Source organism: Haemaphysalis longicornis, unplaced genomic scaffold (genome assembly GCF_048455015.1).
Source record: "Haemaphysalis longicornis isolate Haplotype H1 unplaced genomic scaffold, Haemaphysalis longicornis Haplotype H1 scaffold_2, whole genome shotgun sequence".
NCBI classification, from domain to species: domain Eukaryota; kingdom Metazoa; phylum Arthropoda; class Arachnida; order Ixodida; family Ixodidae; genus Haemaphysalis; species Haemaphysalis longicornis.
The window spans coordinates 264,091,767-264,117,846 of record NW_027526295.1 but is presented as its reverse complement, the minus strand read 5'-3'; the positions used below and the strand labels follow the sequence as shown (position 1 = coordinate 264,117,846).

Below are 26,080 nucleotides of genomic sequence, written 5' to 3'. Positions count from 1 at the left end.
AGCCAGAAATGCTGACCTGTAGTTAGTCTCTGGCTGCAGATCCGTCAGCAGGATCTGGGTCGAGTCCGTGGTGTGTGTCGAGGGAGCCGTGGGCGCTGGAGCCTGCTGCTGGGCGTGCACGGGCGTGCCCTCGCACACCTCTACGAGGTAGTGGGTGATGTCGGCCCCGTGGGACGCTGGCGCCGCCCACGACAGCTCCAGGGTGGTGGGGCCCCGGACACAGGTCAGCGAACCAACAGGCCCAGGGGTGCCTGCAGGTGTGCAGCACTCCACCGGTTCCGAGAAGGCGCTCGAACCCACACTGCTGCAGGCCTGCAAGTGGGAGGGGTGAAGGAGTGCACACGTCATGACCTGGGCCTGCATTTCGTTCAAAACTCAAATTGTAATCTGGCTCTGTGCAGACATGCCACATTACATGCATGTGCAATACAGTAGGTATAGAACGACTGAAGTGTTTTCTCAACAAAATTAAACCGTGTCATTGGCCCAATCTTTTCCTGGCACCTCATGATTTTGTTCTGTAGCTCCTTGCTTTTCAGCACTGTCTTGTGCTCGGATGTGACATAGGATGGGAGCTTGGGCTTGCCAACATCCACCATGCAATACATCACAGTAACTCATGTCTTGTTGCCACTAAACCAAACACAAACTTGCTTGGAACCCTTTTTGTGCACACTGAGAGATGAAGGCATGTCCAAACACACTGGCATTCAATCTGCATCTTTGAATGATTCAAGCAGTTTTCAAGAAACAGATTGGCGAGCATAATGAAATCCTGCAGGGCTTTTGAAGCAAGAGACCCAGCACTTGCTCTCACGAAGTTCCTGCACAAAATCCTTTTTTATCTTGCAAGCTACATGGCTTTTGTCTGCAAAAGGTCTATGCTCAAAGCTTAGCATATGGCTAGCTGTAGCCCAATTTTCGGCTAAATTTTTTGTTTGGATCCAAATACAGTACAAGGCAGAAACTTGAGAAGCCAATTTTTGAAAAAATTCTCGTAAATTTAACAGTTAACTTACATGGGTGAACACTGTCTCATGCTGTGATGCTGTGATTAGAGCAATGTCTTTGACCCTGGGTTGCCCTTCGGCAGTTCTGGGGAGTGTCCCCCCCTTCTTCAGCTGTGGACGCCATGCCAGTGCTCACCATGACACGGAAGCAGTAGGTCGAGGCCGGTTCTAGGCAGCGGGCCTCGTAGTGGGTGTTGCGGCCAGCGTAGAGCTGCCCGTAGGCGGCCTCGTCTCCCTTGGCCCCGTGGCGGCACTCCAGCTGGTACTCGGACACGGGGACTCCGTGGCAGACTGCGTCGTCCCACGAGACGCCCGCACAGGTGGGGCCCCGCACCTGCACTGCCAGGTTGGCCGGCACGTCGGGGGCACCCGCCCCACTCTGGGCCTGCAGCGGCTCTGACCAGGGGCCCGCCTGAGGAAAGGAAAATGAGGAAGAGCAAAGCGGGGCATTTATAAGGACAGCCTTCTGGAGAGGGCTAGATACTGTCGAACCCAGGTACCGTGTTTACTCGCATAGTCCTTGCACTTTTTTTCCACAGAAACCTTTGAAGTTATGGGGTGCGAAAATTATGCAGGGAAAAAAGAATTGAGAGGTAAAAACAGGCTTAAATAAGAATTGAACAGGTATTACAGTAAAACCTTGTTACAAGACACTCAAGGGACCCAAGAAACGTGTCTCTTGTAACCAAGGTCTCTTGCATGCAATGTTGCTAACATGGCGAACATAGGAAAACCAACCAAACCGCTTTCATTCAAGTGTCTCTTGTAACAGTGTCTTGTAACGAGTTTTTACTGTATACATAACCAAGGTATTTCCAAGCAGGGCTTACCTCCATAGTAAAAGTACGATGTCAACATAGGTAAAAAGCACAAATCATGATTCGTACAATGTCAACATAGGCCCAAAGCACAAAGCATTATTTGTCCCGGCGCCGCCCAACTTCACCATCCCGCATTTGGTAGTGGGGGACCAAAGTGGGAACAGTCCTAGTCTGAGTCATTGCTGCTAACACCAATGGTAGTTGCCTCATCGTCACCTCCGGATTCCACGTCTTCCCTTGCATCCAGGGCATTCGATATGCCCATCTTTTTAAAGCTCTCAACAACGATGGCTGCGGCGATCATTTCGACACTTCCGATATCCAGCTGCACAGCAGCTCCGCCGACGGTCTCGTTATCTTCCAGCCGGCGTCACAGCATGCTGGCCTTCTTTGGCCATCCACTCCGCGTACTGCCGTGGAACGTTATCATTGAATGGCTTGTCCAACATCCAAAGGCTGCAGCATGGACGTTAGGACACCTGGAATGTCAGCCAGCTCAGTGCACAGCTTCCTTAAAGGAGTACCGACACGAAATTTCTCGCTTTCAGTTTTTATGCTGCAAAGAATACCTATTGGCCTAGTAATTACGAAAATCGAACCGAAAGCCGTCAGCCGCCAACACAGAATTAATTATAGCACGTTTATTGCAACCAATTTCAAATTTGGTCGCCGCGCGGGAAAATGGCCGTTCGAAGGCCAGCCTGCAAGCGGGAAGCCTTACGTCACGGTCTCACCCGTGACGTCAGGGACGTTTTTCTTTCCTCCATGCGTTCGCCGCATCGTCTGCTACGGTTGCACATGGTCCGCAACTCGCCCGCGCAGTCGACATGTCGTCTGAATCTCCAGACTCGGATGAGTCACTGCCACCCGACAGGCAGAACAACTTTATTTGGCCAGGCGATTAGGCCGGCGATGTCTTTGCCGTCGTCCGTTTTTTAATATCACTGCGGCTCGAACCGGCGCAGACCGTGATAGCAACAGCTTGTCGCCACTCTTCTAATCAATCTGATCACAAAAAAAGAAGCTCTACATGCGAGAAACTAGATGTTAGTGTGTTGAAAATTGTGCTAGGAGTTGTTATCAGCGCTGAATTTCGAAGTGGCGTTCAGATATTTGCCGCAATGGCAAGCCTAAGCTGACCGGCAGCGGGGGTTCGGCGCTCCGACCCAGCACTGTCGGCACCACGGTACGGCGAATGGCCAAAAGATGGCGCCACCTGCGCGCTAGAATCAAAACAGGCCGCGGCAGATGTCTTGGTCACCGATCACAGAAACGGAAATTATTGCCAAAATAAAGCTTCGTATGCGAAAAAGGGGATGATAGTGTGGTGAAAAGTTGTGTAAGGGATGATCATTCGCAGTTGTACAGATACCAGCGATCAAATAGTCGCCACGATACTAAGTTCCCAACACCCAAGGTGACCCGTGCAACCCCGAGCCCGCTGGCTTGGGCGACAGTTCTTGCGGCCGCCGGCGTGCACGAACTCCACGTTTAGCGCTGCATGTCGTCGCGTGGAAAATAATGCATCTTGGCGACGTCGTCGATTTGCTCAGGCAGGCTTCCACGAGCAGTACTTCTCACACCGCGAGCTTGCCATAGCACAACTTGGGCGAGCTCGGCGACGCGCACCGCCGCGTCGCTGCGGTGCCCGTCGACATCGCGCACCACGCCGTTTTCGGCACCAGTGCCGAACACCATGCGCCGGCAACGAACTGAAGAGCAAAGACGCCGAACACGCAACGTTTACAAGCATTGCTCACACAGCTACGCCCACGTCTCCTGCCCAAACGAATACCACCGACAACAGCAGCGCGGGATATCGTTTCTGAAAACGACTATATGACGTCACCCTGAACCGGCCAGACACGTAGGCCAATGTTTCGTCACGCCGAAAGCGATTGCGCTAGTGCTGCCGATTTGTGGAAGCTCGCGGCCTGGACAATCGAAATCGATTTTGGATGTGATTCCGGCCTCGGATCGCTGCAAAAATTTCTGTGAGGCATCTGTACAAACTACTGTAGCCAATTATATCATTTTTTAGGTATCAAAATTTGGTGTCAGTACTCCTTTAACTTTACGTGTCTTGTTGGTTGCCTTCAGTTCCTTCATTCACTTCAAAGGAAAAGGGGAAAGAGAAACTGAACAGAGGTGCGAGTCTTGTGACCTGGCGACGGCTTCGCTGGTGCAGGGAGATCAGTGTGGCCTATCGGCACACTGTGGCACCATATCTTAAAGGGGTCCTGAAATGCCTTCCGCCGATGCATGGATGTACATGTAACCAAATAAAGCAATGTATTAGCAATCTCCTCCTGCAAGAATTTTGTTAAAGCGATGAGTATTAGCTGAGAAATCGTAAATCAAAAACCGCGAATTATCGTCGCGCCGTATTTCCTCCTCCTTTCAACTGTTTCTTCGCTGTTGGCCTCCCCTCCCATGATGCTCCGCTCCTCAGCGGTGACGTACTTCCGCTATTGCGCTCCCACAGACTGCCGTCTGCTACGGGCCAGCTCTTTCGGCTTTTTCATCTCTGTAGACACCATGGACACAGGCTGGAAAAGCGAACGAATGACCTGGCCGCATGTGTGCGGCCTGGCCTTGCCCTTTCGCGGTGTACATAGGTGCAGTTGGTATCGGCGGCGAACTCGCAGCCGCGTGGGGAGAATCGTGCGCTCGTTCCCTTTGGTGCACCGCGCACTGTTTATCCAAAAAGCGCGGTCTCAGATGTGGCCCCGCTGGTGCCGGGTGTTATTTTGCGGTGGTTGTAATTCCTACTACCGGCGGCATGTGAAAAAAGACATTTTCAACCGACACAGAACCCGGGCACAAAACGCGCCGGATCGGATCGCTTTATCAGCGGCGATGAACGTGAAGGCGAAGAGCAAACCAACGCTGCACTCGATCAGCGAGAACCCGTGTTCTGACAAGCTGCACCCGTGTGTTGCATTCAACACTCACGGGAAAGCGTTTGTTTGCACTTGTTTGGATAGTCATAAAATGTCCAAACACTCCGGCACTCCGCTAGCAGATCAGCCGGCGAGACATTTCGGAAAACATTTGACAGATGGCGCCGTATGCATTAGTGTGTCGCTACGCAAAACTGATGAGACGCTCTACTAAAACTCCCATCGCGGTGTCACGTAGCGGGACGAAAAAATTTAGCGTTTAGCGTATGCAAAGGCCACAAACGCTGTACTAAAACTCTATTAGCAGCAAAATAGCGTGCGTATGTGAAACCGCTTGCGTTTACAAAGCTGCACGCCGAGCGCGTACGTTTCAAACCTAGTGACATCGTTTAAATACACTGGCAAGCACAGTGTAACGTAGTTAGATATCAACCGTATGCTCAGGCGACAAGCAAGAGCTTGTTTTATGTGGGGCGGAGATTGCGCATAAAGGCCCCTTCGCACTTGCGACGAAAGCGAGTGAGAGCGGCAGGAATTCCGTCGCTTTGTCGCGCGACGATCGTTTTTGTCGAATGGTCGGGACAAATTTTGGTTGCGCGACAGAATTCCCGTCGCTTTCGCTCGCTTTCGTCGCAAGCGGGAATGGAAAGTTCTGCCGCTGCCGTCTGCTACACAGCTCGGAGGTAACCGCGCGATCTGCTCGGGCCGGATGAACGCGCACACTCCCGCACGGCAGCGCCCCAAGCGGCAGACGGCCGCGTACATCGCTCCCGGCGCCCGCCTGGAGCCCGCCCTCGGCACACTAGCCAGTATATTTCAGGCACTATAATGGAGGAAAGATTTTTTGCTTCCGATGAACCTAGTTCTTTGCCCCTGTGTTTTTAAATACGTGAAGTGGTTAGCACGTCGTCCTCACGCAGCTCTGTATCGTCGTAGCATCGCTGATTGTCCGAACGAAGCTTGCAGCTAAGCCAATGCAGCGACCGAAGCTGTGTGTGTGTGTGTGCATCGCCTCCTGTGTGTTGTGGACGCGTTCGTTTCGCGATGAAATGCGACATTGTACTTCTGCGGGTGGATAGTGCTTCCCATGGTCTGGATTATCTTTCTCGAACGACGTACCACTCAATCTCGCATGGGGTATGTGCAGTGTGCCTGGCTAAAAGCCTTCTCGCTTGCGCGCCAGAGTTGTGACTTGCTGCTCGTCCCAGCAAACCGGGTGTGAGGTGAGTGCCGAATTTACGACGGGCAGGAGGAGGCAACTCATCGTCTGTCAATCGCGGTTCAGACTTGCAACGCATGTTGTGACGTTGCGTTCGTTCGAAACGCATCTCTGGATTGTTTTGAAGTTGAATAAAATGTACGCGTCAAACCCGGGCATTCGGCTCAGGGCGTTCTCTGCGATTGCACCAAAGAAGTGCCACGGGACTTTCTTTATGGTACGTACTCACGTAAGATAAAATCCACGTCGTGTTATGGCCGTGTTGCATTCAATACAAACGGTTAAGCATTTGTTTACACTTGTTTCGTTTGTCGTAAAATGTCAAAGCACTCCGGCACTCCGCTGGCAGATCAGCCGGCGAGCCGACGCTGAGCAGACGACTCATCTCTTTGCCGGAAGTGCGTGAAAAAGCCGCCCAATAGCAGGATGTCTAGCTCATGACGAACATCTGGGAATCGATGATGTAGACATGTGAAGATGGCGGCGTCCAAAAACACGAAGTGAAGGGTCAGAAAAAAACGACAAACTTTGCAACAAAAGTGTGAGCTTTCCGCTGCGCGTAAAAGAGTAATACTTGGCACAGATGACCTTGACGACCCAATCTAACGATTGCGCTACTTCATTTAGTGTGCTCAAAATGCCTTTCAGGGCCCCTTGAAGAAGTGTCGAGAAAACGAAGGAAAGGGTGAGAAAAAAGTGACAAACTTTGCAACAAAAGTGTGAGCTTTCCGCTGCGCGTAAAAGAGTAATACAGTAGAATCTCGATGATACGATTGTGGGTGATACGAATTTTGGGATGATACGAATTTCTGAAAAGTCCCGGCAAAATTGCATTGTTTGCAATGGGAAAAAATTCGGCTGTTACGAACGGACCTGCGCGGCCCGGCGGATGATACGAACGAGCCGGCGAGGCGCCCGACTGCCGAACAAGCAAGTGACGGCTCTCTCCCCCCATTTGTCACTCTTCTTTCTCCAGAAACGGCCGTGCTGTTGTTTTCTGCTCGCGAAAACGCGCCCCGCACGCCCCATGCGCGCCGCGAAACCTCTCGCACGCTGCGCGCGCCGCGGCCGGCGGCGGCAACATGGCGGTGGCTTCGGCCGCGAAGTGGCACGGCCGCTTGAGCGACTGCTTCTAGCCGCTCTTTAAAATGCCGCTCAAGGCAGACACGAAGTTTCTTGTGCAGTAAAGGAGCTGATAACGTTTGCGAAAACGGTACTATAAAACACCATCCGCGCCGCTAGTGAAAGCGCCCATAAAATATCTGCCGGAGTGCTAAGCCTAAACATCTCGGGCGGAGCCAGCGGGCTGTCTCGAGCGTTTCGCAAGTTATCTCTTTCAGATTTTCTGGCCGAGGTAGGAGATGCCGCGGGCGCGAAATCGTCAATGCGACCTTGAAAATACAGCGCGCGCAAAGCCGAGGCGTGCGAATCGCGTGCAAAAATGCACCATGCGGTTCCCGCTTGACTTTGCGGCGTGTAGCGAGCTTGGACACCGGGAGTGAGGAGACGAGCGCGAAGTTACGCGCTCCAGAAAGCACTGCTTTGTGACGTGGGGGTTTAAAAAAAGCAGAAAAAATCATGGATTTGTTCACGCGAAAGTAAGAAAAGAAATAAACGAAAACTTTTTTCAGCGCTCAATTTTTTGGTGTGTGTTGGTTCATACGAATTTCGGATGATACGAATATTTTTCGAGGTCCCGCGAGATTCGTATCATCGAGATTCTACTGTACTTGGCACAGGTGACGTTGGCGACCCAATCTAGCGATTGCGCTAGTTCATTTAGTGTGCTCAAAATGCCTTTCAGGGCCCCTTTAAGAGCCATAGTCGTGAAGAATCCAGAAGAATTTGGACTGAAAAGAGGCCACTTGCAGAGGCATTCGAAATTCCTCGCAGCACATTTGAGCCCGATACTGTGCAGCCAAGCTGATGAATGTGTGTGTGTTCCTATCGCTGGTTCTGCAAAGCGGCTTCGTTGTGGCTCCACATGAGAGGTGTCCGGACACAAAAAACGACAGGGTTGGGTGCCTCGGGAGTGAATTTAGAGAGCTGTCAGCATTCCCATGCGCCATCCTGGATTGTGCAACAGCATGCGAGCGCGGAAATGCCGATTATGATGTGCACGCTATGGCAGATTGTAGCGATGCCGGGATCCTGGTGGAGATCGCTGATGCCGAAGAAACGGACCGTACTAGCACTTGATGTTCCCAACTGCCTACTGCAGCTGAGCTTGCATCAGCATTCAGCATAATTCGTCACTGTGGCAGCGCAGTGGAAAGCACCAGATTTTCTCATTTGGATGGTGTTAGTAAGCTAGTAAGTAAGTAAGCAGTGGTCGTCGCACTGTGTTCCGTACTTTCGCTACTTTGAGGAACAAATTGGTACGCTACCACCCGGAAAGCTCTCAGTGATGTGCGGGGTTATCAGGTAAGCCTCTAATAGGCATATTCTATGTTTCAAATTATCGATATATCGAACTACTTCGCAATTCCCCTTAAGTTTGATATATCTGGGTTCGACTGTATATGCACACTAAAAAACTTGCTGAGCTCATCGCAGCCCCATCAAGTTTGTTGCGAGGGCTCAAAATATGAATGGGGACACTGTAGAAACAGGCTGCACCGAAACAGGTAGCTCACCCCAACCGAGTTGAGTGCCCGCACGCGGAACAGGTAGGTGCGGCCAGGCAGGAGGCCAGCCACGGTGCAGTCCAGGTCTGGGCCTCGGTAGGCAGTCCGGGCGTGGCTGTCGTCCTCATCGGACACCTGGAGCTCGTACGCAGTCACGGCTGCCCCACCCGTGGAAGACGCCGTCCCTACACGCCCGGGAATGCTCTTAGTCCCAGAAACAGGCTGCAACTCGTGCCCCTTTCCACTGCCAACGCAGAGCCTTTTACAATACCCCCTTGAATTACATGAAAGAAAACATAAAGACCTAGTCGATAAACCCGCTTAACGATTGACAAATAGTCAAGTTGATTCCCCAAGCTTGCAATCTTCACTTTATTGCGACCAGTCCAGCCAGGCTACTTGTTTGTGCAGACCACTTCTGTATCCCAGTCAGAGATTGGCTAACGAGGTTCTTTATTCAGAGCTCCAAACTAGCAATATGATGAGCCATTAGCACATGGCACTGTATTAAACATAGCTTCCTACCACGATTTGACATACTTTGGAGGTATGCTTGCATCTACAATTTGATTAGCCACTGAAGCTACCAAAAAACCCCATGCATGTGAATAAACACATATGCACAAATCTGTACAGATGTATGTATGTTTGGTAACACCACGCAGTTGGGCCTATGACGTTGCTCAAAGATGCACGGCACCATAAAGATGAGCCAGAGGCCAAGCACCTAGGGCAGAGACACTTACCCCATCGGACATGGGCAGAGATGGCCTTGGGTTTGCCGTGGAGTCGTGGGGGTTCACACATGCCAGGGCAGAGGGCAGCAGTCGTCACAGTGGACACCTCTGAAAACTGGAACAGCAAGAGAGAGTTAGTGGGCAAGGCAACTCGCAGCCAAATCGAATGTTATGCTATTCCTTTTGTATTCGGCAGTTTAGGATATTTGCACACTTATAATTTTCTTATGGTATTCACAACGCACAACACGCTAAAAGTTTGTTCAGCCTAATTACAATTTCCTAGATTTTCCCAAACTTTCCACCGCCAACAAGGAGAATTTTCGGCCTGGTATTTTATAAACTACTGCCACCTCAAAAATTTTCGTTTCCCAAATTCGGTCTATGCACACATGCAAAGTCTAGAATATCAGCAAATAGAGAGCTCTTGTACAGACAGGTGCACATCTGTGTACATAACTGGGTTTAAGACAGTCAATCGGGCTAGTTGGTGCACACTACCGGACTTCAAAACAGCGCAAATGAACAGGACAAGGAACGACAACACGCAGTATTCCTTGACTTGCTTGGTTTTGAAGTGTGGTTGTGTACATGAGGTGATCAAAAAGGGCCATCCCACTTTACACAGCATCCTTTTGCCAGCAGTGCTCAAGAATGTCATCCCTTGGCACTCTCCCCCACTCACGTCACTGGTGCCTCCACAGTTGGAGCAGTTCACTCGCAGCCTGTACGAAGTGCCCGGCTCCAGCCCTGAGCAGGTGGCCTCCCGATCCAAACCAGTGTACACTGGGTTGAACCCTGCACAGGGAAAGCAGGTCACCAGGCCCCATGTAGCCCCACTACCAAAGCACTTTTCCTCCTGAAATTTGGCGTCCAGAATAATACAAGCACAGACAGGTACCTGCTCTGCCATCAACACAAGAATAGGTTTAGGAAACTAAACACAAGGGACAGTGTTCGGACGTACGTGCTGGTGGTTTCTTGCAAAGCTTTTTTATTTATATAAACCTGTTTCCCTTCATAAAGAACAGTAAGTGTTGTTTGCATTACACTACAGCGAACTTTTCTAGAGTTAAAACATGTTTCTGCTTTGCTGCACTAGAAAAATGTAATTCTTGCATTGACTGTCCCTGCTGTCTACAGAGTAGCAGACTTGATTTTTTTAATACAGTCTAACCTTGTGGTAACGTGATGGGATATAAAAAATGGCTATAACGAGCAAATCGTAATTACCCTTGAAAGTCCTCATAGAAACCAATGTATTTAAAACCTCGTTTTAACAAGGTAAAACTTGCCCGTTGCAAAATATAATCAACAAATTTCGTTTGAAAAATAAAATTTTGAGACTATCATGGCAGTACACAACGTGGATTTAAGACAGTGCACAAGGTGACGGCTGTAATTCGAAACTCCCGCCAAGCACACTCCCACAACGCGTTTTGTGCCACGCGTCCGCTGCGCTTGCGAAGCCATTCCCACCTTCCTCTCGCTGCATGTGGCACACAGCCAATGCACGCAGCATGCCTGGCTGTGGCACGCTCGCCTGCAACTGTTGTCACTAGTGTGTTTCTTTTTTTGTTTTGTTTGCTGTTTCAGCCTTATCTTTGTCATGCTGCGCACGATTTGAGCAGCATGAGCGCGCCGGGCGGGAAGCGAAAGTGAAAGACACTAGACGTGAAAGCGGCTATGATAAAATCCGTCACATCAGGCACAAAGCTGAGTGAGCCGTCATTCGTATCAAAAAGATGCATCAACGTCCAATTACGAACTTCTTTGCAGCTAAGCCTGTTTGACATACGAGTTGTGTTTTCAACTGCAACAAAATAGGTGCGCGAATGTTCCTTTTTCTCTCTGGAATGCAGTTAATGCGTTGTGTGCCGCCATGCAGTGCGATGCAACTTCATCCACTATTTGTTTTGGACAAGCACCGTGCCAAATATTTGCATAAATGCCCACTACGCCTGTAACAAAATATTAGTTATAACGAGCAAATCGTGGCACCCCTTCTGTTTCGTTGCAACGAGGTTTAACTGTATTTATGTCATTATACTTGCAAAAAAAAGTATTCGTTCTGTAATTTCCAATTTTATTTTATTAAAAGAGCATGCTGACACCATGCTTTAGCCAAGGGCCCACCTTTGCCGGAGTCCATTTGCAGGCAGTACTGAGTCACAGGGGCACCACCATCATCCTTGGGTCCATCTGTAATGTACCGCAATTGACAAACCAATAACATACCAGAGAAACACTCGATATGAGAAACTGTATTGCAGAGGGCTATAGAAAAATTTACCAAAGCGTTAGCCAGCCAAACCTCGTTACGTTAGCCAAAAACCTCGCATGTTTCATATTGGTCAGAAACACAGTCTCCATGACGAGCCAAAGACCAAAACTTGGTGCAATGTCTTAGCCTCAAGTTTGATATAGAAATACAAAAACCTGTTTGTGCTTACGACTATAGCTGTACTAGAACTACACCAGAACTTCAAATTCCCCAGATCCCCCATAAGGCATGCCAGGAACAAGCACAAAGCAGATTTTATTCCTATCTCAGTTTCAATTAGTATGGGGGCTGCCAAATGCGGCAACATACTTTTGACCAACCCGACTTTAACCTGTAATGAACAGAACAAAATTCATCTGGTGAATTTTAGGAATTCTTAACATACCAATATGTATCTGTTAAAGTTGCAATAGTGTCACGGAGATACAACTGTACATAGCTTCCCTTGCAAGAACCTGGAGCTCAATCTGAACAAACATGAAGACGAAAACAACAATTGTGGGAAGCACCAAGGAATGGCCTGAAAAATTGCAGCTAATTATGAAGGACGGGCAGATAGGCTGTACATTACTGCAAAACCAGGGACTTAAACCAGTACATCCTCGGGACTTTACAGTACATAAACTTTACTCAGTTGCAAAAAAATTATCTTCGAATGAATTCCTCCTGCCGTGTGTATTTACAACGTGAACCACGATGGCGCTGCAGCAAGGGATGTGGCAATTTTCCGTGCCCAGAGGGCAATAGAAAGGGCTGCAGCGTGCTCTCCTCACCCCAGGCAGCCACGAAATGGTTGCTGTGGACGCGCCCCTTGATATTGGGGCGGGACGGGCGGCCAGGCCGGTCAGCCAGGGTCTGCAGGGAGCCCACGCGGCTGGGCCCACTCGAGCCCTCCTCGTTGTGCGCCACCAACTGCACGCACACCCCAGAAGGGGCGGTGGTGACACACGATATCGGGAACAAGGTGGCTGCGCGTGCCCTAGTGGGCAGCCACCTCTCCCGATCTACGAAAATGTATCAGAGCTGATCAGCAATGCAAGGTGTGCAGGCATGCTCACTGCACACTTCACAGTGCCATCTAAGGCAAGCACTGAGACAGCGAAGGATGAAGGTCCTCAAGCAGCAAGGATGGTGCCAGGGGGAATTCCAGGCCAGGTTCATGCTGAACCCTAAAGCAAGGCAGCATATACGTGCATGGTTTTCGATGGCTTGTGTAAAGGGCTTGACATCGTGTCTGATTACGTCTGATTCGCATGTTCAGAATCCGTTTTCAGTGACACATTGGCAGGCAAGACTTTTCTCTGCTAACACCAAGAAAGGTGTCACCATTTGTGCAGTGTGAGCTGGCTATTTTTGAATCAGCCAACAAAGCATTGCAATCTTTTTCAGTAAATTTTTTTTGCAGTAAACTACAAAAATTTGATAGCTCAGTTGTTGATGTAAAAAAAAAAAAAAAAAAAGCATGCACAAGTGCAAAACTAAGAGTCAAAGCAAAAAAATCCCCCTACCTCCCCGAAGGGGATCGTGCGGAAATGCGAATGCATTGGGTGCACCGATGAGTGCGGTGCGAGTAATTATTATTAATGGCGTACTTAATGAAGAGAGACGAGAGTGCGAGTCCTCCAACCGATGATGACGTTGAAGCAACTACAGTGACGTCACCGCCAGCGGGAGGTGTAATGCTCAGGTTGCATTGTGTTACACTTCGTGCTTGCGGTATCGTTGCCGTGAGGGATTCGACTTCACTGACTTCCATCGCTATCAAGGCGCCAGGCGCGCGCTCCACTGCATTTTATAGATTCCGAGCGCAGCGAGCGGAGAGAGGGTACGCAGAGAGGAGAGAGAGCCCGCCGAGCTCTGCGATGCGAGCGCCCTCACACGCCCGAGCGCGCTCCTCCTCTCCACTCACTCTCCGCTACTCCGCCTGAGCTCCGCGATGCGAGCGCCGCGGGTCCGCCGCGCCGAGACGACGACGACGACGAAGGCAGAACTACGAGGCGCGCGCTCACGTGCGCTCGCACTGGAGGAATGCAGGCGCACGCCGACGGAGCACGACAACCCCCGACTAAGAAATGCATTCGCATTAAAAAAAAACTACATAGTCATGCTTAAAGGCATATTAAGCGTAACTAAGCTCCCAACATGTAGTAGTGCAGAAACTTACCCGGAACCTGTACTCCATCTTGTGAAGGAGACGCGAACAGGTGAACTTGGTTTCAGGCCCATTGTAGACAGGCAAGAAGCCGTGTTGCTGAAATGCACAGGAGCCTTCATCAGATAGCAGAAGAGCCTGTTCTCACCCAGTTTCACAACACACTACAACAGTGGTGACAAGGGATTGCAGCTAGATTGCAAACATCTAAGCTAAGAGCAGGCATCACCAATATAAGTATTCACTGGTCAAGCTACCTCACTGAAAAATCTTCAACCCAACGCTGCTATGTCTTTCACATCCGCACTCTGGCACCAATTTATGCCTCTGGATTATTTATTGTGCTCTAGCCAGCTGCTGGTTTCCACTCTTGCCAAGGCCTGACAATCAATGTTGCAATGATGGTGCCTATTCAAGAAGGATACCACACCTTGAACTATTTTTACTAGGGGTGTGCGAATAGTGAAATTTGATCTCGAATCGAATTCGAATTGAATAGTGTGGAACAGTGGACAAAAATATCGAATAGCGAATACCAAAGCTTTTATTTGGAAGAACAAGTACGTTGTACACTAACAAACACATGCTCATGTCCTTGAACTCTAAACAGTAAATAGGTACACTAAAAGGACTAAAAAAATTACAAACTGTCATGTTAAAGGTATTACAAATTGTCTTGAAGAAACACAATCTGCTCCACATGAGCTGGCTTCAGGCTCTTTCGTCGTGATGTCACAGTGTTCCCTGCAGTAGAAAACACGTTCACTAGGCACCTCTGTAGCAGGGATAGGAAGGTACCGCAAGGCAATTTTGGCAATACCAGGGTAGAGTGCAGCACAATGCTCTCCCTAGTATAGCAAAGGTCGTTCTTCCAGGGGATCAGGGGCTCATTCAGGTACTTCTGGACCTCCTGACTGTGGGGTCTCTGGTTATTTCTCGGGCTTTTTTGCGACGCCAGCAGTTCAACAGTTTCCCAGACTGTGCAGGCTTTTTTTAGGACTGGTTGGTGCATTGGACAGTTCCTGCCTTTCAAACTGCTCTGAAGGAGAGTCCACGCGAGCACATCGGACACTAACTTCTGCTGCAAGCAGCTCGACAGCCCGTGTCCCGTCAACAGACTTGGCGCAGAAAATAGACTTAAACCTTGGGTCCCACAGCGTTGCGAGCATCAGTTCCTTTTGCTCCATAAAAAGAGAGAACTGGGACTGGGTTTTTTTGCTAAACAGACCTGCTTCATTTTCAATGTCACAGCGCCCCTTTAGAATTTGCTCTGTTCCATAGAGAAAGGAACAACGATTGAAATTGTACCATACTTCTGGCCACTCAAATCTGCAGTCGCATCTACAATGGGCTGCAGGACCTGCCCCAGGCTTGCTGCAACATTCCACTCGCTTGGCGAAAGGCAGCTCACACTGGTTTCTGATGTTGCCATTTCAAGGGACACTGCATCTTTCAGATCTACCACACGGCTCAACATGGCACGTTCGCTGTTCCAGCGTGTGTCTACATCTTGAACGAGACTTGCATCTGGCAGCTCCATGCGCTTCTGGCAATCTTTCAGCCTCCGAGTTGCCTGGGCACTATGCTCGTAGTGTCCCACTATAACTCGTGCCTTCTTGCACAGCAGAGACACGGCAGGCGTCTCTTCTTTGGCATCCCTCACTGCCAGCTGAAAAGTATGTCCCAAGCACTGCAGAGGGGTCCAATCCATTTGGCGTACCGCTGCGCGAATATTGCGGTCATTGTCTGTAACAACATACACAGGCACGTTGCTGAGGTCGAGAGACCAGTTCTCGGCGATTTTGGTCAAGCAGGTTTTTATGTTGGCTGCAGTGTGGCTTTCTGGCAAGTGAGTGCACGCAAGAGTAAATGCCTTGACGGTGAAATTCTGCGACATGTTGTGGCATGTCAAAGCGATGCAACTCTGAATGGCCCTGGTGGTTCACATGTCAGTGGTGAATGCGATCGACTCCACTGAGTTCGCCATGTCTGAAGCGATTTCAACCTTGAGTGAGTCAACTGTGCTTTGGTACAGCTCTGGGATTACTGTTCTTGAAAACGTAGTCCTGCGCGGGACCTTGTACTGGGGCTGCAGGTGATGCATCAAGTCTTGAAATCCTTTGTTCTCGACGAACTCTTACGGCTGCAGGTCCTTCGCGATCATGGTAATCTGTTTTTTAGCACTCTCTGACAAGTGGTCTTTTCCCTTAGTCATGCCTAGCAAGGTTTGTTGGTCTGCGCCTTTAGGCCGCTGGTTTGCCTTGGCTGAATCTTGAATCTCCAAGTAGTGAGCGTGGTGTTTGCTCTTCACACGATTCAAGAGCGGGCTTGTTGCGCTTGCCGGCATCTTGAGCGTGGAGCCACATTTCTTGCAGATGGCAGGGAACAGACTTGCCTTCTCGAAAAACTTCCAAATTACGCTCCTTTTTGCACCGTGGCTATTCATGCTGAATAGCACGGCACGCGGACGTTACACAGGAGAAGAATCACGTGCATGCGACGGCCATGGCGACGACCGTCAGATTGGCTATGGATAGGCATCGAGAAAGGGTCTAGGATGGGTGATAGCGTGTTACAGCAAGGCCACAATCACAGAAATTTAACAAGACCATAATTCTACGCTATTTTGCGGCTGCACAGTCGTGTGATAAAATTAATTTCAATTGTAACAAGAAAAACGATATTTTACAGCCGACCATCAGGGGGGAAGATTCAGTGTCATCGCCATCACAAAATGGTGTTGTAGTACCAGCGATTTGCACCTGCAAATTTGTTTTTGTCCCGAGTAGGACGCATCATATTTGTTTCGAATGATGTGAAAACAGCAATGCACCTCATTATTACAAAAACTTGTATGTGAGGAACGTTTTCTGCCCGCTAAAGACTGTTGTGTCACTCCTTTCCGTTTGAGTGATGTGACGCAAAAAAAAAAAAGCGAGGAACTATTCAATTACATGTCGGCAATGAAATCTCTGTGGGCGAAAAGGAGGAATATGTCCAAACCTCAAAGACAACTTTCCTGGCTGAAAATGGGTGGCTGGCAATTGTTTGACCAAAAGGGTCAGTAAGGGCCACACTAATCTAGCCGCAATTTTGGCAGCGTTCAGAATATTCGTCGCATTGAATTATTCGAAAGTACGAATGCTGGGTATTCGAAAGTCGAATCGAATTGTTCGGGCAAGAAATATTCTATTTGAATTCGAAAATCGAATATTCGCACACCCCTAATTTTTACCCGAACCTGCATAAACGAGACAGGAAGGTGTTTGCCGATTACAGCTATAAAATGCGACAAAGACAGTTGACAATGACTGCCCTTTGCCTTAGTGCAGGCTTTCAACCTTTTTTCGTAGTGTCGCCAGTCTGACCAGCCCAATGGCCGAGCTAGTACCCACCGAGCCGTCCTGCTCCATGGAGAGGGTAAAGGAGTCGTCACAGGGCCGGGAATTCCACTCCAGGGTTGCAGAGGAGCAGGTCACGTGCGTCACATGCGGGGGCTCTGGCGCCGGTGGGGCCGCACCACTCGTCGTGAAGTGGCTCACTGCGCTCCAGGGGCTGCGCAGAGGCACCCCCGCCCCCTTGTTATCCTCCGGGCCCCCACCAAGATGATGAACATGCACCCCACTAGTCCGATAACTGCGTCAGGTAACTACAGAACAACGCTAGCTTGTACTGCACTTTTTGCCTTACCAGAGCGCGCTGGAAACTCAACTTACCAGTCAACCTATTGCCTTTTTTTCCACACTGTCACATCAGGATGAACAGGGTTCATCTGCTCAAATTATTACGATTTATTACGACGTCTCTCACAATGATATTAAGCAGAAGAAAAGCACTTTCCCTCAGTGCAATCAATGAATAGAGGTGCCCATGCTCTGAACTACCATGCGCTCACCTGGTGCCCACACCGTTGGTTGCTGCCAGCCGGAAGCTGTAGACAGTCGAGGCAGCCAGCTTGGTGACCTTGAACTGTTTCTGGAGCCCAGTGAACACAGGCTCAAACTGGCCTTCGCTGCCCTGCAAGCACACCAGAGTGACCGGGCTCAAACTTGGCACTGCAGCTCCGCACCAAGGCGACAACATCCTTTCCGCATCTTTTAGAGCATGAACCAACTTGTCAAATGCCATGCTAGTGTATTTGTTCATTTATATCGCATCTTACATGAGGGCAGCCCTGGCATACCAAATAGTGGACAATTTATGGAGCAACAGGTGAGCAATTTCAGTTTACAATATTGAAGTGAAGGTGTGCAGCGAGTTTACATTTAAATGCAGAGTAGAAGATAAAGAACACTGTTAGTCATTGTTAGTCTGTGATGCAATTCAACAAAACATGCGATACAAAACTTGGTGCGCAAAAAATTGCCACTCCGGCAGGCAGCTGCTACCTACCTACGGTCACAAGTACTAGTTGCTTATGCAAATAAAAGATGCTACTCTGCAGCAACAATTAGCTCTGCATAAACAATTAGCTCAATCTAAAGATAATACAATACAAACTATTTTCTACAAATTATTACAACCGAGGGCACCCGAAATATATCAGCAACAACAAGAATATTGTTTCATTGCTAAAGCAAGGACAAAAAAGGGCTCCTTTTCCAACCACTCCCTCCCATACCACCCCCTTCTAAGTGATGCAGAGTGATCCTGTAGCCCTGAACAGGCCAGTCAGTAGGCAGGAATGATCCCGAAACAGTTCTGAACCAGTGGTAGCGTACCTGGTCACATTCCAGGATGTAGCAGGTGATCTTGGAACCATTGTCACATGGGGCCTGTGAGAATACACTTTATATCAGGTGCGGAGGCACAAAATTGTTTTTTAATAAACCAGTTGAACAGCAAAAGGGCTTCCACATTTACAGCAAAGAACAGGCACGAAATGTGCACTAAACAATAGCCAGACTGGCTTTACACGAGCCTCAGTAAAAAGGGCGAGGTATATTCAGGGCCACGAACTGGCTATAAATAGGGAAAAATAATAAACTTTTGCAACTTCTGCTTTCTACACATCAGCAGTCACTGCAAATGTTTTAAATTCAGGATTTTTTTTTTTATTGCATACCCAGGAAGCAACATGCAGCGAAGAAAAGTAGTGCTACTTACTGTTCACCCAAAGTGCTAAGCTTTCGAATAAGAGAAAAGGTGATGCTCACATTCCACTTCAACACCAGTGCATTCTTGGTCCGAGACACCAACTTTGGTGGCTGGGGCGTATCTGGCTCACAGCTGCTTGTCCTGAACTCAACACCTAGGTGAAGAACAAGACGCAGTATCGGCATCGTATGCACTGCTCAACAGTCCAGCCAGAGCAGCAGCAATGCATGCACCTTTTATGCGTTGCTTAAGACCAGGTGAAAGTCATCCCCAGCTCCACGCCACAACCAGTTAAAATTACAATAGTTTTCTCACAATTGGGTCTGAACAGTATATTTCCATTATTAAGGTATTGATCGTTTTATTGTTCAATTGCAGTTGCACATTGGCAATGGTACACCCGAGATGTAAGGTGCCCCAGAAGGATTAAAAGACGGACCTGCTTGACTGGGCATTTTTGCTTTCATATCCGAGGTCAATATGCTTAGTTGCAGTAATGACAAATTACAATAGAAATAGCTATGAACATTCAATGATTTTTCTGTTCTGCACTCACTTGCTCAGGTTTTGTACACAAAAAGCTCGCAGCTGCTACTGTGATCCAGAATTACAATGCATCAATCTGAATCCTGACCTCAGACCTGTCCTCCAAAAAGGCTGTAACGTGCCACCAGTGCTGATGCTACATATGCACAGTCACCCAATTTTTGAAATTGAAACTAAAAATAGAAATAAAACAGGCCAAAATGTGGAAGCATGGAAATTAAGCAGGTGGCAGAACGTCCCAAAGAGTACACTACACCTTCAGGGTACAATGCCAGTCTCGAAATGCACTACTGCAGTAGCGTACAGCCACCATTTAACACACGGGCATCAGCAGCATACTGCAAACTTGAACACTTTGTGCCAACAAATATGAACTGTTAGAGCCCTGTAACACCTGTTACCAGCACTTTTGATGCTGAGCATCTCAAACAGCACTTCTTGGTATTGACTTCCAGTTTTCTTTTTCCCAGAGTTACTTTCCAGCCATAGCCCATTCTTTCTTGCGTCTGCATCTTGAAGCATTGCTTGCATCTGCCGAAACCAGGACATGGCCTGGCAAGGAGATCAGCTTCCAAGCATGAGCACAGCGGCAGCCGACTCGACATTAATGAAGGTTAGTCCCTTGCTAAGTCCAATGGCTGCTGCACATTAGGCTTTAATCTGCTGCCATCCAGCCACAGGAACCTTAACTTGATTACGCTCAGCTGCAAGTTCCTTGTGCCTGTGGGCGCAGAAAACTTCAGCCGTCTCACTTGCAAACAATGTCATGTTTTCTACCTGACAGCCCATTTCTCCAAGCGCGTATCGAAAGGAAGAAATCGAGGGAGGAATGTGGTGGTACTTACTCTGAGAGGGGCTTCCTCTAATGTCGTCCAAATGCGCCTGGATACTGAGATGAAAGAAAAAGCAGGGCCCTTTTATTTTCAGAAAATTTGCTTATCACTCAAACGTTCAAACACTTAAGGAAGGTCATCTGAACGAAGCTGAGAGGAAACCTCAAATCAAATCTCGTCAAGACTAATTGTGTTTTCATCTCCAATCAATCCAACACACAGCACAGCGTTAAACAGTGGAATCCAAAACCACGTCTTCTAACCAGCTGTACTTGTGCCAAATTTGCCAAGTGCATGATGCAGCTGTGCTTGCCACACCAGTGAGATGAGTCAATTTTTGATATACTATAACCATGCCCAATGACTGCGGAAGACAGCAATAACTGGAGCGCTATTGCATTAGAACTGGGTGAGCTAATGGAAAATAAGCAGGCTAACCAGCCAGCAGTAAGGCAGAGGGATACTCACCAAAGCAAGTACTCTGTTGCAGGCTTCAGATCTTCCAGCTTTTGCTCCAGCGCTTTCCCACTGCACAGGACAACACGGAGGGTCGAGTCGGCTTTCATCACCACCAAACAAGCAACCTCACCCAACACTGACAAGCAAATACGCTTGCAAACCACGGCAGGAAACAATCCTTCCTCTTAACCCGAAACGGTGCACTGAGTATAGGTTTCCGAACTCGCCCTCGCAAGACGAGAGACGCACACGAATCCAGCAATGCCTTCCCAGCTGCTCCCCCCCACCCCCCCCCCCCCCAACAGCAGCCCCAAACAGGGAGGAGGACGAGACTGACCACTTGAAGAGCTTGGCCGGCCTGTCCGAGCCCTTCTCGGAGAGCAGGAGCTCGTAGGACACCCCTTCCAGGCTGGCACCCCCGGACACCACCTCGGGACCGCTCCAGGTGGCCACCGCCTGCCGGGCAGACACCTGGGACACCACGGGCACCCCCACCGAGGACAGCTGCACCAGAGCCTCTGCACAGGGCCCCAGCGGAACGGCAGAGCCCTCTTTCAATGCGAGGGAAGAGGGGGAAAAGGCACGGTTAAGCAACTGGCGAATGATTAAAAACACAACATCTGGCAATGAAAAACAAAACATTTGCACATTCACAGTGACAGTACTCGTTACAAGTAGTCAAGCTATCCACGATTGCACAAGTGCAATAGAAATTTGCTTAAAGGGATCGCCAATTGATTTTTGTCCAGTATTACATTACTCCAGGCAGCACTGAAAACACCTTCAATGGAAGGGTCTTGGCTGATAACGTTTTTAAAGCGGTATGTTTACATCTTCTAGCCTCCCCAAAAAGAATGCTGGCAACCACAACACCAAACCGCAATGCAACTGGCGTTTATTTGCATACAAGAATAACAAACGCTGTTTAAAACATGATTAAAACAAAAACAGTGACAAGTAACCTACACGTAACATTTTTGTAGGCAGAGTTTTAATCGTGCGCCCACCCGTGTAATGTGTTTCTATTTTACTTCGTCAGAGCGCTTTACTGTTTGTGCAGAAAACCAGACGTAATACTGCAAGCACAGCGACACTGAAATGTTTTTGATGCAGACACATTGCAAGTGACGAAGTTAACCATAACAATCTGCATTAATATTTGTTTTTATATGATTTCGGTACACTGCATGTGATACACATACGGTGTAATCACAAGTTAAGGCACCGATGACCACCCCCTTTATGTTTTATTACTTCTGGCACCACAATAATCATCCCCTCTAGCTTCACTGAAATGTGTTTAAGTGTTCTTGACTACTTAAAATACCGGCCTTCGCATGTACAAGCAAATGTACACCCTGGTTGGTCTACAGAGCTGGTTGGTGGTCCCCAGACCACATAACAAGGTGCCCGAGGAAAGTGGCCACTGCCCCCATTGCCACACATTTTAGCAAATATGGTTTTGCTTGTCAACAAACTGCCAAATGAAACCAGTGAGCTGCTCAGCCATGGTGATCAGCCTGGGCTGAAGATCGACTAACCTTGTTGTTCTACTCCATGGCTGGGTCTAGCACAGCCGGACGGACCAGGTGAGCTGTGGCCTGGATTTAAAAAAGCAGACAAAAGCACGCTAGGAATTGCCACGGGGCTTTTGAGAAGAACACTGCACCCTCATTGATCACTTGGCATTAGCACCTGGCATCAATTATCCCCTTTATAAAACCGAGTCAGCCCTGTTTCAGAGCCCACACCCAGTAGGAGTTCATGCTTGGATGTGCTACATTGGCTGGTTTGAATTTCTTTTGCAGTGGTTCACTGCTGAGAGAGTGCACATGCTCCTTCCAAGTGCACGAGGCTTTCATGCAACAAAGCAGGCTCAACTGCCAATGTTTACTCCTTGGTCACTGGTTGGCAACAAAATCTAAAACTCCATGCAGGTTCCACCCCTCTCGCACTGCCCCCACAGAGATCCTTCAAATGTGCACATTCACTTCACAGCCAAGTCACAAGATTTTTAAACACTCTGCAGGAAGTTAAGGCAAAAGCAAACCGCTGGATGTACCCTCTGGCAATATGACAGCAGCTCTTGAACTTATTTACAGACGGCCTGGCTGGACAGTAGTTGAGATGGCATATACTAGTTTTCCCGACCAGGGGATGCGGCTAAAGAAATGTTGCCACTTTGCGATGGCCACAGCTAAGCAGTGGGGCAGGGGATGCGCATGCCACTCGGCCACCAAGCAGACCTGCGAACATAGGGCGGGGTCCTGCTCCAAGCTCTCACTTGATTTGGGCGAATCTGAGCGTGTGTTGGAAGCAGAGAGGGGGCGAGATTCTAGCTTCTTCCGGAGCTTGAAAAACTGCTTCTGGGACCGTTCATCCTTGTGGGGCTGGCTTGCACCGGGACTAGCATGACCTGCAGGGGGAGCGGGGAGGCTCAACACAGTGCGGCCTCCTCGCAGGGGGGGTTCCACTGCGACTGTGCTGCAGTCGCCCGCACCCACGTGGCTCAAGTGGCAAAGAATCAGCATTCAGACGAGTTGGCAGTATGTTGTTGCACATTGCACATGACTGGCACGGAAAGACACCAACACAAGAAGAGAATTTCGACCCCAAATTCAAGCCTCGTCTAACCTTCCTTCTAGTGTTAACATCTGCACAAAGTGGTCATCCACACGGTTAGCAATCTCAAGGGAATACGGAGACAACATACAGCTTACAATAGTTGCTTTATTGGAACTACATGTGCGCCCATTTTAACAAGGCTAATAAAATAAGCTGGGAAATGAAGAAAACGAGAGAAAAGGTAGAGGCTCAGCAGCTGAAGCGACAGCGTTTCAAACAAGAGAGGATGCTATTTTGAGGCGATAAGGCAACCAACCGACAGCTACAGCACAATAACAAAGAAATTTGCATGAATCAGAGGTGACCGCTGGGCCATCTTGAGTGGCCGTTGCAACAACAAGTCAGCTTTTGAAGCTTTTGAAATTATGGACAAACTGTGTCCCCTATAAGGCACTCAAGGTCCAGGTGAGCTCAAAACATCCAGTTCCAGTCACTTTGATCATCTGAAGCAGAAACGGTCTATGGCGATACCGTTATGCCGCACAGCATTATTACCCACTGAAAGGCCTGGGTTTTTTCAGGTGCGACCAGTGAATCCAAACTTCTGTTTTCTTTACGATAGCGTCAAGTCCATGAACAGACTACTTACTCCCTGACGGCTTCTCTTAAGTACATCGCAGGGCCCTTGTCACGTGACCTTGTGGCACAGCAAGCTGGTAATCTGAAACCTATGCTTCAGTGTTTTTATGCTTCTCATCAAACGAGATTGTAATGAGGTACGAGCTGCTCCATACTTCCCATAAAACAAAGATTTACTTTGTCTCCACAGTCCTCTTAACCCCCTCAAAACTGTTTAACACACTTAAATCCTTAAAATAAAGGAACAAATAAGGAAAAACGAAAAACAGGGAGGAAGAATAAGAACCGCAGGTGCCACTTACTTCCACCTCCTCCCCCTCCCTCCTGCCCGCCCCACACCCACCCAAAGGAGCAGACGGCCAGAAGTAGTGGACTCACCCTGGGGAGAGTGAGGACCGAGTGGGGACTGCATGGCCGGAGGGTGGAACTGGCTCACAAACGGGGGCGTGGCTGATGCAGAGGCCTGCGGTGCCGGGCCTGCAGGGGCAGCCGGGTAGGGGAAGAAGGCGGGCTGGGCCGCTGCGGGCGCTGCCCCAGTCTGCAACAGCAGCAGCCCAAGGAAGGCACGCACGTCACTGGTTGGGCCTAGGGCCAATGCTCCGCGATCTGGCTGTTGTTGGCCCCCCACTTAAAATTGACGCCTCTATGGACAGTTAACACATGGACACCTGAACTGCACAGAGTGCACAACACAAAACTACCACTTACATCTGGTAGCATCAGTGAATAAAAGTTTACGAGTGAAGGGAAACTAGGAGACAGGGGTTCTCTGGGAATGCCCCAAAAGCTAAGATGCCTTTGACTGCCCATGTTGCTTTACACTGAAGCACGTTACGTGTCTGGCGGTTACTTTTCAATGCATGGTTTAAGTATGCAAGGCATGATCTGATGTTCACCAGTTAGCTGGCAATATTAGCAATACACACACCTCTCTACAATGTTGCAACAGGCAGCTGCACACCAATTAATGCAAAAAGATTTTTTGCTTAGAACTGAAGCCACATGCAAGAATAACCTGCACTATTCCGGGATGAAAGGCTTGAAGTTAAGCTTAAAAGCGGGAGGAGGGGTTCAGGGGGCAGGTTTGATTGCACACATTACACCGTGGACCACCACATCCTAAAATTCCATGAACAAGTTAATATGGCGGCTACCAAAAAGGCGTGACAAGACAAACAGGACCGAGCACACCAATGCTCCAGGTACCACCTAACCCACAACAAGTTCCTTTGCCATGAGGTACATAGGCACTTACAGCACAGAAAATTAATATTACATAAAACAACAGCTTTACTCCACATAATGGCAGCACATCAAAAAGCTTGACGCATGAACGCTAAAAGCGGTTTTAAAGGGTTACAATAGCGGAGTCTTGCTAAACAGAATCAACAAAATTTTGACAGAAGCAAGAGCATCACACCTAAGTAGGAAAAAAGGCCCACTCTGCAAATAAAAATCTTTGTAGACAAAGCTGATGCTAGTTCTGTTTAGCAAGATTCCCCAGTCAGAGCATGAACTAAAAATTTCAGACATTTGTTATATACAAGAAGAAAGAAAAGATTCACAGATGAAGAGGAGCCAGAAAAGTTTCAGATGAATATAGTGGAAGGTGCAAAAGAAACTTCGTTGCCTGGACCAGTAAGAAAAAATTCACCATATGCCAATCATAAAAACTCGATTGCAGCATGCAGTACAAAAAGATTATGCAGGCAATAAATTTCCGCGTTCCTTTCACAGTTTTCACGAAAAAATAAATAAAAACTGGCAGAAAAAGAAAGGAGGGGGGAATGCGAAAGGGGGGGGGGGGGGGGGCAGCTAATTAGTTCACGAATTCCGGTGCGCAAAAGTATAAACATAATATTGCACAAGGAGTTAGTTACTCCCTCGGCGACGATGCACGGAGGGGATGCGCTATACAAACGGTGGCCGATCAGCAGTCGTTACCTCGGAGCGTCACAACACAGACCGAGAGACGAACACCACAGAGTTATCGCGGAAGAAGCGAGAGGAAAAATGCGTAACCGTCTGAGCGATGGTGTAGGACGGGATGAAGGTGCAGTTCCCGGCTTCGCTTTCAGTAGGCGTCGTCAGTAGAAGCTGCAAACAAACAAAACGCTGCAGCCGATCGCCGCCGCAGAAAGTTTTCGAAAGTGGCGCCGGAAAAACGCGCACGCGCACCGCCCGAGCG

General features: G+C 48.9%; 1 protein-coding gene across 1 annotated transcript in view; it reads right to left on the bottom strand.

The window, feature by feature from the left end:
* The window catches only part of LOC144170608 (fibronectin type-III domain-containing protein 3A-like), a 72,868-nt gene that overhangs the window by 10,328 nt on the left and 36,460 nt on the right, over nt 1-26,080 (bottom strand). Inside the window, exons 6-24 of the mRNA XM_077700510.1 lie at nt 25,915-25,989; nt 24,271-24,430; nt 22,973-23,104; nt 22,230-22,289; nt 21,026-21,206; nt 20,698-20,757; nt 20,242-20,285; nt 18,910-19,004; nt 18,475-18,528; nt 17,649-17,770; nt 17,149-17,308; nt 13,766-13,852; nt 12,375-12,513; nt 11,454-11,519; nt 10,003-10,115; nt 9,327-9,432; nt 8,590-8,765; nt 1,147-1,422; nt 17-312 (exon numbers count right to left, since the gene is read on the bottom strand). Coding sequence (XP_077556636.1) covers nt 17-312; nt 1,147-1,422; nt 8,590-8,765; nt 9,327-9,432; nt 10,003-10,115; nt 11,454-11,519; nt 12,375-12,513; nt 13,766-13,852; nt 17,149-17,308; nt 17,649-17,770; nt 18,475-18,528; nt 18,910-19,004; nt 20,242-20,285; nt 20,698-20,757; nt 21,026-21,206; nt 22,230-22,289; nt 22,973-23,104; nt 24,271-24,430; nt 25,915-25,989 — 2,402 coding nt within the window. The remainder of the gene's footprint in view (nt 1-16; nt 313-1,146; nt 1,423-8,589; nt 8,766-9,326; nt 9,433-10,002; nt 10,116-11,453; nt 11,520-12,374; nt 12,514-13,765; nt 13,853-17,148; nt 17,309-17,648; nt 17,771-18,474; nt 18,529-18,909; nt 19,005-20,241; nt 20,286-20,697; nt 20,758-21,025; nt 21,207-22,229; nt 22,290-22,972; nt 23,105-24,270; nt 24,431-25,914; nt 25,990-26,080) is intronic.